The 17,479-nt window shown below is 40.5% G+C and overlaps 1 protein-coding gene across 3 annotated transcripts; it reads right to left on the minus strand.

Annotated features, from left to right (window-relative positions):
- Positions 1–3,564: 3,564 nt before the first annotated feature.
- Positions 3,565–10,283, minus strand: Svbp (small vasohibin binding protein). 3 transcript variants are annotated; one of them, XM_027937319.3, is made up of 3 exons: positions 10,142–10,283; positions 9,327–9,472; positions 3,565–3,963 (listed from the first exon to the last, which is right to left on the minus strand). In XM_027937319.3, exons 2-3 carry the CDS (start codon positions 9,438–9,440, stop codon positions 3,877–3,879), a joined length of 201 nt encoding a protein of 66 aa, XP_027793120.1. In that variant the 5' UTR covers positions 9,441–9,472; positions 10,142–10,283; the 3' UTR covers positions 3,565–3,876. The 3 variants fall into 3 exon arrangements, with proteins under 3 accessions (XP_027793120.1, XP_027793119.1, XP_027793118.1); XM_027937318.2 differs by lacking the exon at positions 10,142–10,283 and adding an exon at positions 9,935–10,035; XM_027937317.2 differs by lacking the exon at positions 10,142–10,283 and adding an exon at positions 9,608–9,891.
- Between the last annotated feature and the right edge of the window lie 7,196 nt (positions 10,284–17,479).

The following is a 17,479-nucleotide window of genomic DNA, read 5'->3' on the forward strand; positions in this document are numbered from 1 at the left end:
ACCTAATTGATCTAGGACATCTCGTCCCCATAAATTTACGGGAAGATGATCCAATACATATGGCTGTATAGTTCCTTCACATCCTTCAGGATCCTTCCAATCTAATACCATTGCACTTCTATGGGGATTAGTCGCCACTCCTAGGCCTCGAAGCGTTTGAGTGGCTTGTTGTAATGGCCAATGTTTTGGCCATTCTTGACGAGAGATGATGCTAAGGTCTGCACCTGTATCCAGTATCCCATTAAATTCATGTCCTTGAATATTTAGTTTTAGCATGGGGCGAGAATCTAAATTTAAAGAAAGCATAGCCCAATCTACACCTGTGGAACCTAATCCCTTGGAACCTCTTTCTACAGTACGACTGGAAAATTTATCATGTAGGCTGGGTATTATTAGTAACTGTGCTATTCTATCTCCTGGTGAAATTACTGATATACCCTTTGGAGAACTGGCTATAATTTTTATTTCACCTTCATAATCGGGATCAATTACCCCAGGACTTATCATAAGTCCTTTTAGAGTAGAAGAGCTGCGTCCCAATAATAAGCCTACTGTTCCTTTGGGAAGAGGTCCTTTCACCCCTGTGGGAATGATTTGAACTCCCATCTCTGGAGTTAGTACTGCTCTGACGGAGGCGCAGATGTCCAACCCTGCGCTCCCTCTGGTTTGTCTGATGAGGGATCTGATGGACAATGTGTCCTGGGCACTACCCTGATGGGGTTGCTGGGTTCCTCCAGTGCTCCGTATATTTGTGGTTTTGGGCCCTGGAGCATTGGGCCCCCTTGTCCATTTTTTGGCAATGGAGCCTGATGCCTTTCTCCACGATATCGTGGATAAACACCTGGTCCTTGTTCGTTTTTTGATAATGGAGTACCCTCTATGGTGGTTTGAGAACGGCATTCATTAGCCCAATGTCTCCCTCTACGGCATCGTGGGCAAATACCTGGTATTCTACTCCTTGGATACCTAGTTTTGTTAAACCCTCCTCCAATGGGGCAATTCCTTTTAAAATGTCCTGTTTGTTCACAATTGTAGCATGTTCTTGGCCTGGCATCTAAAGCCTGTTTTACTGCAGCTGCCACAATTTGCCCTTGTTCATTAATGTCTCTGGCATCTAAAGCCTGTTTTACTGCAGCTGCCACGACTTGCTCTTGTTCATTAATGTCTCTACATAATTTAATATATGTGTTTAAATCTTCATGTTTCCATGGTCTAATGATATCTCTGCACCAACGATTCGCTTGCTCATAAGCCAGGTGTTTTAGTAATGGCATTGTTTGTTCTGTATTCCCAAAAACTCTGGTAGCTGTTTGAATAAGCCTATCTACAAATTCAGCATAAGGTTCATTAGCTCCTTGTATTACCTTAGATAATTGACCTTGTAAACCTCCATGTCCTTGTAAAGTCTTCCATGCCTTAATTGCATCTGCAGCAATTTGTGCGTATACGCCAGGATCATATGCAATTTGTTGCTGCTGATCCTCATAAGGTCCCTTTCCTAACAACATATCTAGATTTCTCTGAGGATAACCAGCTGCTGCATTTCGCCTAGCCGTCTCCTTGCAAAATTCCTCATTGGCAACCTTCCATAACAGGTATTGTCCTCCATTTAGCACAGCTTTACACATATTAGCCCAATCTGCTGGCGTCATGTTCAAGTTGTTAATGGATTCGACCAAGCTTACAGTGAAGGGTGCTTGAGGACCATAGGTTGTTACAGCCTCTTTTAGCTGCTTCACTGTTTTGAAATTTAAAACTTGGTAAAATCGCTGCCCTCCTGCCTCAAATACAGGGCATGTTAATATTTGAGATCTTGTCTCAGGATCCCAACTATCAACTGCGGGGGTTGGGGACCAGCATATGGAGGTGGCCTTGTTAGTTGGACACTTACGTCCTCTGGTGATAGAAAGGTGTTAGTAGCAGTCTCCTGTAGAGGTGGTGCTGTTGGTTGGACACTTACACCCTCTGGTGATAGAAAGGTGTTAGTAGCAATCTCCTGTTGTAACTTTCCCCCTGATGGCTTTTTCTGTTTTACACTTTCTTTCTCTGTCTGACTAACTTGAGAGGCCTTCTCTTTTACTTGAATCTTTTCCTCTGTCTGACTAACTTGAGAGACCTTCTTTTTTACTTGAATCTTTTCCTCTGTCTGACTAACTTGAGAGACCTTCTCTTTTACTTGAATCATTATGTCTTCTCCTTCCTCTACCATTGTCTGAACTGAAGGCTTTGGACTAAGCAAACAAGATACGAACGTCCACAATGGCAATGTGCCAACTGGCAGAGTCCCTGGGCTTTTCTTTTCTATTCTTTTTAAATCTTCACCATGATGGTTCCATTGTGATATATTTAACAACTCCTCCTTAAAAAGCCATGGGCTACATTTTTGTATTGTATCAACGTATGCCCTGACTGTTCTTGATTTTACTGAGATGCCTCCTTCCTCTAACAATTTACTTAACACTCTTTCAGTTTGTTTTTTACTAATTTCTGATCCCGTATTTCTACTATAATACAACCCAACAAGATGACGCCAAACAAAACCGAGACAGAATGAGATAAAAAGGGAACAACAAAAAGTCATTATAGCCTTTCTATCCTCCTGACATGTGCATCCGTCCTTTCTCCCTATCTGTTCCTCAGACGTAAATAGTTTTTCCTCAGATGTGAGCGGTTTTTCTTCCGTCTCACTCATCTCCAGGGACAGGCAACTTAAAACAAAAGTGAAACAAAATAACAAAAGAAGAATCTTAAAATGGCTACCCATCCTCTCGCCCTGCCCTCAGGGGCGAGCAGTTTCACTTCCCCTCAGTCGCTCCCCGTACGGGCCACCAAATGCCGCAGTCTGGCTGGGCACAATCAGGAGCCACTTGTCAAAAGAAACTAACTTTATTTTTAGAACCACACACCAAACAAAACAGCTCCTCAGGAAAAATCCTCAGAGCCTCAACTGCCACCACCGGCTTTTTACAAGCCTCTCTCTCCCCCCCCAAGCTTCTTCTCCACCTCCCACAAACCTCTTGCTCTTGAGGCCGATTGGCTGGGTCACGTGGGCAGAGCCAAAAAGTCCCCCAATGAGCAGCTCCGTGGTCTGAAAGGGCAGGGAAACAGTCCAATGAGCATCACCACAGAGGAGCCAATCAGCTAGATGTTGCTGGGGCCGAGGAGCCAATCAGCTAGATGTTGCTGGGGCCGCTGTGAGCCAATCATCAGCCGGCAGCTGGATTGCTGGCAGCTGGAAGTTTGCTGGGGCCCCTTCGGCTGTGGCTCTCAACAGCTAGTACTTTGCAGTCACAGGTAAGGGGGCCCAAGCTTCCAGCCTGGGGCCCTGGCTAGCTGCTCAAGTGGGAGTCCAGGTCACACATTTTTACCTGTGAGATCAAAGTCTGTGATCAGTAGGGTCTTCAGAGCTTTAGCCCCTGAGTAGCACCAGGAACAGCCATGGTCCTCCTATCCATCCAGCTCCTGGAGGAGGAAGGGCTGTTGGCTCACCCCCGCATTTCTTACCTACTACTTTCTTTACTTATTCAACGGTTAGGCATTCCCAAGCTAAAGAATGAGCAAATGAACATTTTATTAGTATTTTATTTGCATTTTTAGAGAAGATACACAGTTTCACAAGAAACACTGATTTTTCTCAAATAATAGAAAAAGGTTCTTAAAAAAGAATATTATCTTAGAAGAAAACAAGTCTCTTCAGCAAGCCAGGGCCAATTCATACTGGAGGAACCAGTGAAGTGGAAGTTACACATAGGAAGAAAGTTCAGGTTTATGCGTAAGTGTCTTCTTGTCTTGTCTGTAAGGGCAACCTTAGCTTAACACTGGTAATAAGCTCACAGACAAAGCCTCCAGGGTCCAACGGTTGCACACAGGGCTGGCTCACTCTCCAGGAGGCTGCATCTGTTTACAGAACTCATCAAACTGCTGTTGCTCCAGTTCCGTCATGACTCTGTTGAGAGCATAGATCTGAATGGAGAAACAGATATGTTAGCAACGGAAGCAGCTGCTCAGCACAGTCTTCAGACACAATAGGCTAAGTCATCTGAAAATGCTGGAACTGCACCAGTAATGGTAACGCAGGGAGAAGGGTTTGGGAACAGGAAGGTAGGTATTAATTCCATCTGGGGAGTCAAGAAAGAAGCAGTGAGGGAGGTGACTTGGTCTTTAGGGAATGGTGGGCTCTGAAGAGATAGAGACAGATGGGACTTGATAGATAATGGGAGGAGTATTATGCATAAATAAATATGAAGGAAAAGAACAGGATCAGTTCTGGAATTCAAGTAAGAATACAGAGTGGAGGTTGGGGAGTGGGAGAAAGCAAAACAAGTATGTTGGATCCTCAAATGCCATCCCAAAGAATCTAGACATTATCTGCAGACTTCGGAGAGCCAGGAACGATAAGTGTGCAGGGGAGCAAGCCAATTCTATCTGTGCTTTGGGAAAGATAACTGGAGGCCACATGAGGGATGGAGTGGTGGTGGGAGATCATCAGTCACCCAGGAGGCACCAGGGAGACTGTGGGACTATGGCCTAGGGTAGTGAAAAGAACTGCCGACAGACATTCCAAAGTGAAAGGTGGGAGTCTACATCTTCTTCCTCATTCCTTCTTCCTCACAGTAATTTACCTATCTATTAAAGAACAGAAACCAATCATAAAACTTCCCAATGTGCAGAATAATGTGGTTTCTGTGTGTCTAGGAGATATAATTTGGTTAATTGAAAAGAAGACATGAAAGGAGAAAAAAAATGAAATGAGACAGGACAAACAGAAATACAACAAAAGAGCAGAGAGTAATACAATAACAACCAAACATACAATGGAGAGGATCACCAAAACTACAAGATGGCTCTTGGAAAAGTACTAAAACACCCCTGAAAACCTGGAATGCCTGATCAATATGAAAAGGGAGTGGGCATGGCAAGCATCATTAGGAACTGAAAAGAGCACAGGACCATGGACGTGACAGAGATGAAAACAAGACACCATGAATTTGTGTCAAGACATTTGAAAGCTTCCTATTTCTAGAGAAAGCAAACTGAACTGATCAAAGCTTACTAGAAAGCTTGATCTTATCATCTTTAAGGAAAAATAAATTCCACACAGTGATGAAAATAGTGACAACTACAAACGATTTCCCCCAAAATGTAACGCTGATGGTGAAAATGGTAAATTGTATTTTATGTATATTTTGCCAAAAATAAAATAATTTGAATGGTTAAAAAATGTTGAGTGCTAGATGCAGTGGTGCATGCCTGTAATCCCAGTGGCTCAGGAAACAGTGGCAGGAGGAGTGTGAGTTCAAAGCCAGCCTCAGCAACTTAGTGAGCCCTTAAACAACTTAGTGAGACCCTGTCTCAAAATAAAAAATAAAAAGGGCTGGGGATGTGGTTCAGTGTTTAAACACCCCTGGGTTCAATCCCCAGTTACTGGCTCCCCCCCAAAAAAGTTGAGTGAAGACAGCTAGTCACAAGAAAGACAGACAGGCACACACAGACACACACATACACAATGTATATAGAAGTTCAGAAACATGAAAAACTAAATGATATATTTAGTTTATATAATTAGGACTACAGAGAGATAGTAAATTTATAGAGAACAGCAAGGGGAAAAGATTAGCAAAAAATTAAGCAAGAACACTGCTTATGTAAAGGGTCAAGTACATGACCAGAAAGGTGTTCATAGTTTCCAAGTTCTGGTCATGTACTAGTTCTTAAATTGAAAGGTAGATACAAGGGTGTTTTATTCTTTAAACTATATATACACATTATATGAATATGTGTATGCGTGTTTCTAAAAATCTCTGTCCCATTCACTTGGTAACTAACAAGCATTTGTAATCTGCATATTACTGGGCTGGGGCCTGAGAGGGATATTAAATAGCTTTTTGGAGCCCTCCACTTTAGGAAGGCAGTGGCAGGAGAAAGGGGAAAACAAAATAGGCAGGGGAAGAAGAGAGTCAAAATGCGTCAGGGTGTCCAAGCCAAGGAATGAAAGGCTTTTGGTCAAGAAGGAAAGGGTCACTAATAGTGTCAAATACTGCTTCAGCTGCCAAATGTGCCTCATTCCCATTCATCCCTCACATCTTCTTCACATTGAACTTTCTGGAATGTGGCATCTTTGCAGAGCTGAATGGAAAATGCTGCTTCCTGTGAGGGGGTCTTGTCACATTGCTATTTTACATGATTACATTCCAGGCAATACAGATAAAGAAAATAGCAAGGAAGCTGTAGGGCAAAGCAAAAAACAGACAAGGGTAAGAAGGCCTGTTCAAACTATAGGCCTGCCCCTGGTCACATCACTTTGTCACTTTGCTTTAAAGGATCTTACCTCACAGGGTCATATGTTTTATATATCCATACCTTATTCCAGGAAGAATTTACAAAGGATAAAATGGGAATAACAATAATACCTGTGTTGGTGGGGGGATTACAAATGTTCATGCATGTGCAGGCTCGGCCCAGTCCTGGCACATCCTAAGAGCTCAACAAGTGCCACCTGCCACTAGACTGCAAACTCAGAATACATCTTAGCAAAAGAACACAAACAGGATGTTCATTTTGCAGTCCACATGAGGAAAAAAGCAGACTGCTTGGAAGCACCATGATTCCTGATCATAATTGCTGCTGCTTATGGAATGCTTTCTCTGTGCCAGGCACTGTATTAAGTGCTTTACATATGACATTTCTATTCCTTATAATAGTCTTGTGAGGTAGACAGTTGCATCCTCATTTTACCAAGCAGGCACTGAAGAAGTGAGGTTCAGCAGGGTGCAGTGGCACATGCCTATAATCCCAGCAGCTCAGTAGGCTGAGATAGGAGGATTGCAAGTTTAAAGCCGGCATCAGTAATAGAGAGGTGCTGATCAACTCAGTGAGACCGTGTCTCTAACTAAATAGGGCTGGGTATGTGGCTCAGTGGTTGAGTGCCCCTGAGTTCAATCCCCAGTACCAAAACAAAAAACAAAAAAAACAAACACATTTCTGAAGAACTGTGTGAACTGAGGTTCAGAGAAATTAAATTTCTCTTTCAGGGTCGCTGTGATTTGAAATCAGACAAATAATTTCAACTTCTGCAACCTCACAGGAAGAGTATCAATAAGGACATGAACAATGTTCTCAGTATCTATCTTTATAGTGTGCACAAAGGATGATTTCATAGGGTTGTTTCTTATAGCAACTCTCAAACTGTTTGCCAAAGCATGATGCAATAAAACCATCCAGTAAAGGAAAGGGCAGAACCACTTGTTAGAACCCAAGAGCATACCTTTCAGATGGTCTGCTTTAATCGAGAGGTAGATTTTCATTTACAGATTAACTTCAGACATGCTGTTATATTTATTACATTTACTGGAATGCAAGCTCCATGAAGGCAGGGACTCTGCTTTGTCCAGTCATGGGTCTCAAGTTCCTAGAATAGTGCCCAAAACAGCAGTATGGCTGCTGTTTGTTTGCAGTACTGGGGACTTAATCCTGAGCATGCTAGGCAAGCATTCTACCACTGAGCTACATCCCTGACCTTTTTATTTTACTTTGAGACAGGGTCTTGCTAAATTTCACAGGCTGGCCTTGAACTTGTTATTTTCCTGCCTCAGTCTCTCCCAAGTAGCTGGGATTACAGGTATGTACTACCATGCTCAGTTTCTGTATTTGTTTATCAAATGGATCAGATTAACAAAATTAAAAGTTTGGCAATATTAAGAAGTGAGAAGTCTCATACTGCTAGTGGGGGTACAAGTTTGTACAATCGCTTTGAAAGCAATTTGGCAATGTGTAGTAAAACTGAGAATGTAATTCAGTAACTCTTCCAGTTAAATATCCTATAGAAATCCTAGCACAGATGCCAAAAGAAACATCTCAAAGGTTATTACAACAGCAAACCTTTTTTGTTTGTAAAAGCAAAAAACAAAAAACCTATAACTAAAATGTCCGTCACTGGAGAAATGGGTAAGTATACAAAATAAGGTAGATTTATAAAATAAGACTGCTATAGAGAGAAATTAACTAGATTCTTATGTTAAAATGAAGAGCTCTAAAATAATGCAAACAAAATGCAAAAATGCACAGAATTTTATTAATGTAAAAAGTTAAAACAAGAATATTGTACATTGCTCAAGGATATCTGTTAATATATTTGAATGTAAATGTATAAAAATATTGCTTACCTTTGGGAAGGGAAAAGGATAAAGGACATGAAATAAACAAAGAGGTATTCAATTTACATTTTTTTTTTTTTTTGGTACCAGGGATTGAACTCAGGGGCACTCAACCACTGAGCCACATCTCCATCCCTATTTTAAATTTTATTTAGAGACAGGATCTCAACTGAGTTGTTTAGAACCATGCTTTTGCTGAGGCTGGTTTTGAACTTGTGATCCTCCTGCTTCAGCCTCTTGAGCCGCTGGGATTACAGGCGTGCACTACTGTGTATGGTTTACACATGATTTTTTTTAATCTTATTTTTAAAAGACTCCAGGCTAATATGACAAAATGCTAACCATTACCAATCTGTGGTGATGAGGACAAGTATTTGCTATAATAGTCTAATCTTCTGTACTCTTGAATTTCTCAAAAAGAACAAAATGAAAAGAGGGGAAAAGACCACCAAGTTTTTCCTGATATTAAATATTAAAATATTCATGTCTGGATGTGGTTTAACTTTAGCACTATAAACAGTTTAAAGATTTTTGGGAGGAGGCAGATACTGAGGATTGAACCCAGGGGCATTCTACCACTGAGCTACATCTCTGGCCCATTTTATTTTTTATTTTCAAACGGGATCTCAACTAAGTTGTCCAGGCTGGCCTCAAATTTGTGATCCTTCTGCCTCAGTCTTTTGAATTGCTGGGATTACAGGCATGCTCTGTGGCATTCAGCTCAGTTTGAAGTTTTTTATTCTTAAATTGATTTTAAGTGTTGAGAGAACAAAGGAATACATGGGTAGGTTTAAAGCTTGGGGCTTTACCTGCTATGAGTAGAGCTAGTTTTTGTACCAAATCCAGAACATGTGTGCTGGGGTATCTAACCCCAGTTTGCTTGCCTGCTCTCCCCTGCTGGCCACATTCTGACCTTCCCTTATGCATGGCTTCTTTATCCTATCACAAAAGCCAGGTGCCAGAAGTCATCTGAAGACTTGGTGTGGTTTGAGATTCTGACACTAACTTTTGGTCTGTCACCTCACCATTCTGGACCTCTCTAAATCTGGAAGAACCCCTTCCGTGCCTAGAGGCAAGCAGTGATCCTCTTCATAATTCTTCTTTCTATTGTTTGTTATTCTAGCATCTTATTCAGCAGACTACAGGCATACAGAGCCCTCTCCTTACTCTCACCTCTGCTCTTTGTCTTTGCTTCAGCTCCTGCTGGGCTGATTTCTGCTTAGCCTTCTCCACTCTGCTGACAGGTTCTTTAACTTTGGATTTTTCCTTACGTGCAGGTGGATCCATGGCTTGGCTTCTGAAAAGTTCTTTGCTCTGACCTGGATTGTATAGAAAGGGGCAGATGAAAGAAAGAAACAGAGAGAAGAAAAGAGAAGGGGGGGGGGAAGGGAAGGAAGGGGAAGGAAGGGGAGGGGAGGGGCAGACAGGAAGGGGAAGGGGAGGCTGTAACTCGCCTAATAGTAACTCAGCCCATTCCTTTGACAGGTGAGGCATTTAGAGTGGCCTGATAAGAGAGAAAGACCCCTCGACCTCGCTGGACGTCCCTAGGCAATTCTCCTTTTCACTCTGAGCCTTAGTTTTCTGTCTGCAAAATGGGACAATCGTCCCTTCCCAGGCTTCCCTCCAAGAACTACCGCGTGAGCATCAGCTGAGAAGGCCCAGTGACAGCGGTCCGAACGACGCAGCTGCTGTGCCCAGCGCGGCGCGGTTACAGTTAGGACACCGAGGCCGAGGGGGCAGGCTGGCCCAATTCCTGCAGCGGAAAGGTCGGAGCCCCTTACCCAGCCTCGGGGCCAGGACATCCCCCACTGCCCGGCCCCGCAGTCGCCGGCCCACTCTGCCCGCAGGACACCCGCTGCCGGCGCTCCCGGGCCGGCCAGCCTGTCCCACAGCCCGCCCCGGCCCGCCCCCCGGCCCGCCCCAGTGCAGCGACGGCCCCCTTCCTTCCCGCGGCAAAATGGCGGCTCGGGATTCGGTGCCTTCCCTACCGGGCCTCGGACTTTGGGCCTCGACACCGTCGCAGACCCGGGCCACGTGGAGGATACCCTTGCCTCTCCCCTTCCGCCAGACTCGGGGAGTCCAGCCCGCCGCCAGCGGACTGGGCCGGCCCCGCCAGGAGGGCGGGGCCGCGAGTGGGGACTCCCCCGCCCACGGGAACAGCCGCGCATGTGCAGAAAGCTCGTCTGGGCGGCCCTGAGGGAGCCGGGGACGGGGTCGGGTGGGCCTGGGCGGGGCCTAGACGGGGTGGGCCGGGGCAGGGGCGGGGTTACAACTAACAAAAGCTTTCCCAGATAAGCTGTGTTTATAAATGCTGGAGTTTTATAGGGCCGCAAAGAAGAACAAAAGTGGAAAATGGATGGAACTAAAGAGCATCATGTTAAGCGAAATGAGCTAGACAGAAGGACAAGTATTGTATGTTTTCTCTCATGTATGGAAGCTAGGGGGAAGAAAAGAAAAGAAAAAAAATTATATGGGGGGGGGGCGGGAATGTTAAGGAAAGTAGAAAGGAGACCAATAGGGTACAGAAGGAGATCCAGGAGGGAGGAAGGTAGAGTCAATGGGGAGTGAAATTGAACAAATAATGTTATAATAGTATATGAATGTACCAACATACCAGAATGAAACCCATTCTTTACTGCTGTGTTAATATAAAAGTTTAAAAAAAAATTTAAAAAAGCTTTTCCAGGGAATATTTTCTGAGACAGTTGCTAGGCTTTGAAGGGTGAGATCTGAATCCTGGGATTGGAATTGCTCAACACTGTATTTTGAAGCTTCATTTTTTAAATTCAAAAAATTAGGATTGTGATTGCTTCATTTCTAATTCACGGTTTATTTAGGAGGATCAAGTGAGATCCTGTTTGCCACAGTGCTTTGAAAGAGGAAATCTTTTTTTTTTTAATTTTTTAGTTGTAGTTGGACACAATACCTTTATTTTATTTTTTATTTTTATGTGGTGCTGAGGATGGAACCCAGCGCCTCGCACATGCTAGGTGAGCACTCTACCGCTGAGCCCCAACCCCAGTCCTGAAAGAAGAAATCTTAACAGAAATACAAATAGCCAGTGTAAACATAGAGAAACATAGTCTACAGATAATAGAAGACTTGTAAGTTAAATAATTATCTGGGAATCATTTTCCATTTGTTAGACTAACAAGAATTCACCAAAGAAGTTAAATGATGTGATGGTGGTGGTGATGATGATGATGATGATGATGATGATAGCTTCCTCTTTTTTGGGCTTCCTATATTCCAGGCATTGTTCTTAGAACTTTATTAACTCATCTATTCCTTATAATAAATATTTATAATATATACATGTATAGCAGTAAACTATTATTTTCCATATATATATGGAAATAATATAATATATTATTATATATAATATATATAATAATTATATATATACATATATAAAAATATATTTATATATACATATATATTTATATATATACATATATATACATATATATATACATATATATATATATATATATATATATGTATATATATACACATATATATATAAACTAGGACACTAAGCCAGTATTTTAGCCAGAATTTACAGGACAATGCCTATCCAAAAGAAAAGATGCTCAGGCCCACTCCCTTTGTTCCTCTGTCAAAGAATGATGAAACAAATGACAGATGGTAAGCAGTGAATGCATTGCCCAGGTAGACACTCATTTATTCCCAATCTGTGTAAGTTGTTACATCATCTTTGGAGGCCACTTTAGCACTAGATATCAAAAGCCTTAATAAACACACTGCACAAAAAAGATAGTTATGGCTTAATTCCATTTACATAGGTAGCTAAAGTAGTCAGACACTAAGAAACATCAAACAGTATGATGGTTGCCAGGGGCTGAGGGGAGGGGGAAAGGAAAGTTATTGATCAGTGGATAGAGTTTGTTTTGCAAGATGAAAAGCTTCTGGAGATGCATTGCACAAATGTTAGTACTATTGTACTGTACACTAAAAGTGGGTAAAATGGTAATTATCTTATACCTCAATAAAAAAAAAATGAGTACAACCTTTGACTAAGCAATTTCACTTCTAAGAAGTTAACCTAGGTAAACAATCAGACAATTCTAAGAGGGAAAAAAACTGGAAAGAACCTACATCTTTATATTAAGGGTTGATAACATGAATTCTATGCAGTCATTAAAATGACATAAAAAGTTATTGTCATGAGATGTTTTTAGTATATTAAATAAAAAAGCTACAAAGAAGCATATACTGTCTAATTGTACTATTTGTTTACAGTCTAAAAAAAATTATACACACATGGAGCTGGGCATGGTGGTGCAGGTCTGTAATCCCAGCAACTCAGGAAGCTGAGATAAGAAGATAGCAAGTTCCAGGCCAGCCTCAGCAACTTAGCAAGACCTTGTCTCAAAATTAAAAAAATAAATAAGACTAGGAATGTAGCTTAGTGGTAAAGTATCCCTGGGTTCAATCCCTAGTACAAAAAAAAAAAAAAAAAAGACACATACAAAAGAGAATAGGTGAAAACACATCAAAATTGCTAATCCAATTTACATTAAAGAGTAGGGGTTATTTTTGGCTACAATCTATATTAAATATATTTCACAACTTAATAAAAAAAAAGAGTAGGGGTTATTTTGATCTTCTTTATGCTTTCTGTCTTTTCCAAATTTTTTTCAGTGAACATTTATACTTTAGCAATCAGAAGACAGTACCATATATATTATTTAAAAAATTCTATACAAATATGAATTGGAATGTTATTAATAAAAGTAACCAAGCCAGAGTCCATTTCAGAAATCCTGACATAATATTGGTAGTTAACATTTGTGTTACATTGTACAGTTGATAAAGTTCATATAAGCTCTGGACTAGATCATAACTAGACAAAAGGCAAAGCCTTTGGAAGGCTTAGAAAGCCAGCTAAAACAGATACAGGGAAGAAAGGAGAGGAAACGCTAAATTGGAAGACTGGAAAAAGTGGTGCAGATAAAAGTGGAGACAGCGTGATAAGGTGGCTTGGGAAAGGGTGAAGAAGAGGATAAACTGGGGGTGAAGGGGTGGAGAATGGGAAGGAGATTACACTTTGAGTGGCAATAGGCAAAAAAGAATTTTCCAGGAAGCAATTATCGGATTCCAGAGAGGCACAGGACTGGAGATCCTGGTTTAGGATTCTTCATCTGCAAGTTGAAGGTTGGTGCTGGGAGTGAGTACTCGCTGAGGCTTAGTACCACCTATCCAGGTCCCTTCTGGATTCTCTCATTCCCTCTCCCACCACCTTCAGTGCACTCTTGTCCAGGCTGCAGAACTGGTTGGTGGAATTACTGGTCAGAATTTTTATTAATATAATTGTGAAATATGTGTACAGTCGAGGTTATACTATATCAGATTATATTCTCTTTATTGACTACCTTTTCCCCCCTGGAGTAAAAAATTGCCTATCTTTTATTTGCTTCATTACTTATGCCTCCAGCTAATTCTCCTGCAAACTCTCCATCACTACTCTAAAACATCTTCTCATCTAGTCATAGGAACCAGGCAATCTTCCAGTGTCTTTTTCTTTATCCTGGTGATGCTCCTTCTTAGACCCATTCTCCTCTTGCTCCAAATTGTCTTCTTGGCCTTTCCACACAGCTTTTATCCTAGGATTTCCCCTAACCACATCCTGGGGATTTCTCTTCTCATCTCTCCTGGGCCAAATCCTCTGCTCCTGGATCTTATATGTTTCCATTCTCTGGTTATGCTGTCTTTTTGGAGGAGTATGTTCTCCAATAATTCCCCAGAAGGGTTTCATGGGAAGTCCTTTTGAATCCTTACTTGTAAAAAAAGAAAAGAAAAAGAATGTTAGAGGCATCATCTAGCTTCTCATAGGCTGGACTCTTGCAGAATCTGATTGATTCTGACTTCTGTTACTTCCTGCGAAAACGTTGTTTGTTGTTTTCTGGAGCATTTGGGATTCTCTTTTCCTCTTTATCCTTGTGTTCTGAACTTTTGCAATAATGTGTACTGTAAATCTGTTTTGTTCATTGTGCTGGGCACTTGGTGGCCTTTTTCAGTCAGGAAATAATAGTCTTCAATTCTGAGAAACATTCTCTGTGATCAGTTCCCTGATTTTTAAAATCTTTACTCTCTTGTGTTCTAATTCTTGCTTTTGTTTGTTCTACTTCATAAGAAATTTTCTTCAATTGTATTCCCCAACTCTTCTATTGAATTTTTTCATTTCTGCATACATTTTTTTTCCCCATGTAGGGGATCCAACCCAGGGTCTCACATATGCCAGGCAAGTGTTCTACCACTGACCTACACCATCAGCCCCTCTAGTACAAAAACCTTAATTTCCAATAGTTTTTCCTCGTTTCCTATTTTTTTTGTGACCTCTTGCTTTTGCATTATGGATTCAGGATATTTTCTTATTTCATGTTTATGTAGATACTAATTGTAATTTTTCTGGACCTTCCTTCCTTACTTCTTTCCTTGTCTTGCTATTTTCCAGGCTGGCCTTGAACTTGGGATTCTCTGCTTCATTCCCCAGAGTTGCTGGGATTACGCTGTGTGCAACTGTGCCTAGTTTCTGGTGTTTTCTGCTTCCTAGATTAGTGTCTCTTGTTTATTTTCATCTCTAGCTTTCAAGTTGGAGTCTTTCCTCAGGTAATAATAGTGTTCATCATTTAGTATTTGACCTACATGCTTCAACAAATTTAATCTTTACTGCAACCCAATGAGATGGAGCCATGCCCTGGGCCCACCCATCCCAAGACTGAAAGCTTCTCATTTGAGAATTAGCTTTCTTCTTATTGGTATCCCAACCCCATAGGCACCTAGATTAGATTTCTGTTTTTACTAGATCCATTACTAGTCATCCATTTCCTTCCCTCGATTCAAAGTGAATTGACATCTTTGTTTCACAGTTATTTCTTCTCCCATCTCTTTGTCTTTGCAAGCATTTCCTTTTTTATTTCAAGATTGTCATTTTGAGCTAGGTATGGTGGTACACGTCTGTAATCCCAGCAGCTCAGGAGGCTGAGGCAGGAGGATAGCAAGTTCAAAGTTAGCCTCAGTAAATAAGAGAAGGCCTGGGTAATTTAGTTTGGCCTTGTCTTAAAATAAAAAATAAAAAAGACTAGACAATCCTGGTATCAAAAAAAAAAAAGATTGTCATTTTGGTGGGATTTCAGGAGAGAGAAATATGCATTGGTGTTCAGTGAACCGTGTTTATATAGCCAGAAGTCCAGAGGAGCATCTTTTTCTTTAAAGCAGAGTGTGACTGAATATTTAGATTTTGACCTCTGAGTTGTTCAAGTTTTCCTGAAAAATAAATTAAAAAAAATAGGGACAAAATCAAGAAATAATTGAGATTAAAACTATTATAAGTACACCTAAGTAAAAATAGAGTTTATTCATTATTATGTATATTGTAGCCTCGTTTTGGAGAAGAAAAGGTGTGTAAGCATACAGGCCAAAAATATCATAGAGGTTGTCACTAGATTTGGGGGATTACAATGAGTGATATCTATTTTATCTATTTTTATCCCGAGGTTATAAACCCAAAAAGAAAATTTCAGAGAAGAAATTCATTTTAAATGTGATTTAGATTATTTGATAAAATTAATGCATTCCTTGAGGAAGTAGTAAAAATACTAATTATGAAAATTAAATTAGGAGCTGGGGTTGTGGCTCAGCAGTAGAATGCCCGCATCGCATGTGCAAAGCCCTGGGTTCAATCCTCAGCACCACATAAAAATAAATAAATAAAATAAAGGTACAAATAAATAAAATAAAGGTATTGTGTTCAACTAAAAAATAAATATATAAAAAAGAAAGTTAAATTATAAGTTGGTACAATCACTTTGGAATGCAATTGAATATCAGCTACACCCTCACAATACCACTTCCAGGTACATATTCTCAGGAAAACTTTACACTCTTAAAATTATTGAGGATCTCAAAGAGCTTCAATTATTTGGGTTATGCTTTTCAAAATTTGCCAGATTAGAAATTAAAACTTGGGGTGATGGAAATGAGAAAAGTTTATGATGGGTACCAAAATACAGTTAGAAGGAATAAGTTCTAGTGTCTTATGGTAACAGTAGGGTGACTATAGTTTACAACAATTTATTATATGTTTCAAAATAACTAGAAGAGAGGAGTTTGAAGTTTCCCAACTTTTGTTTTCAAACACAAATGAATGTTAAATGTGTGAAGAGATGAAAATGCTAATTACCCTGACTTGATCACTGTGCATTTTGTACATGTATCAAATTATCACACTATACCCCATACATGGGTGCAATGATGTGTTGGTTAAAAGAAGTTAAAACTGATAAATAGTAAATATAACTATTGCTTCACTTAAAATAAACATAATATGCATATTACATGTTAACATAAATAACATGTTTTCGTAAAAAAAAAAACAACTATTCTCTGAGAAAAAAAATTTCAGGAAAGTGGCACTGTTTTATATTTCTGGAACTCTTAAGTGGCTAGACAGTCACTTAAGGAGACAGCTGTATTCTCATATCAGCTGTTTCTTCCAATCTGCAGCAGCATGTTGTGTGATTGAAGTGTATATAATTGGAAAAGGAGCATTTTGACAGCCTTTTTAGCTAATCTTGAATACTCTTCTTTGACACCGTGCCAAAACTCAGCAAGTGGTAGCTTCCTAAAGGTTAATTGAGACATGGACTCTGAAACCGTAGCAATGAGCTTCTTGTACTCCATTATAGTAAGACCCACTAGTAGATCTTGCATTTTGAATGGATCTTTTCCTGTGCATGATTTTGCAAGATGTGCATTGGTCACCTGGAAATTATTGGTATACTGACATATGCGGATCTTCCAAAGGTTGACACATTTCATTATACAATATTAAGAAATCCCACTCAGCCATACCATTACCAATCTCATCAGAAAGGTCTTTCATTACTGGGAAGTTATTAGGCTCATGGTAACAGATAAGAGTTTTTCAGAATTCTAATTTTCACTCAAAAGACTGTATTTTCTCCTTGGCAATTAACACTGCCAGTTGTTCTTCTTGAGATAACAGGTATGCCTCTTTCCTTTGGGAGAAAATGCCCGACAAGTCCAAAGTCTGAGTGACCATAGTTTGTGAGCTGTCCTCCCAGGTAAGAGTGACACTCCGTGAGTTGAGTGACTTCTTCAGCCCACAGGTCAACCACCACTATGTGTGTCCTTGAGAAAGTTGTAAGACTGAGAAGCAGCTGAACTGTTTCCTTCCCCTTTGATTTCACAGAATATTGAAAAAGTGTGTCTCCAAGTGTTGAGATGTAATAAAATTGGTAGCTTTCACTGCAGTTTGGTGTCACTCATTGATGTGCATT

Source organism: Marmota flaviventris, chromosome 10 (genome assembly GCF_047511675.1).
Source record: "Marmota flaviventris isolate mMarFla1 chromosome 10, mMarFla1.hap1, whole genome shotgun sequence".
Taxonomy (NCBI): domain Eukaryota; kingdom Metazoa; phylum Chordata; class Mammalia; order Rodentia; family Sciuridae; genus Marmota; species Marmota flaviventris.

What these genes read in the sequence shown, in the direction of transcription:
- Svbp (XM_027937317.2), bottom strand. Translation starts at nt 9,647, where the DNA reads ATGCCTCACCTGTCAAAGGAATGGGCTGAGTTACTATTAG. An exon ending in ATGGGCTGAGTTACTATTAG is followed by an intron (nt 9,473 to 9,607) that starts GCGAGTTACAGC and finishes TATACAATCCAG; the next exon opens with GTCAGAGCAAAGAACTTTTC. An exon ending in AGCAAAGACAAAGAGCAGAG is followed by an intron (nt 3,964 to 9,326) that starts GTGAGAGTAAGG and finishes TTCTCCATTCAG; the next exon opens with ATCTATGCTCTCAACAGAGT.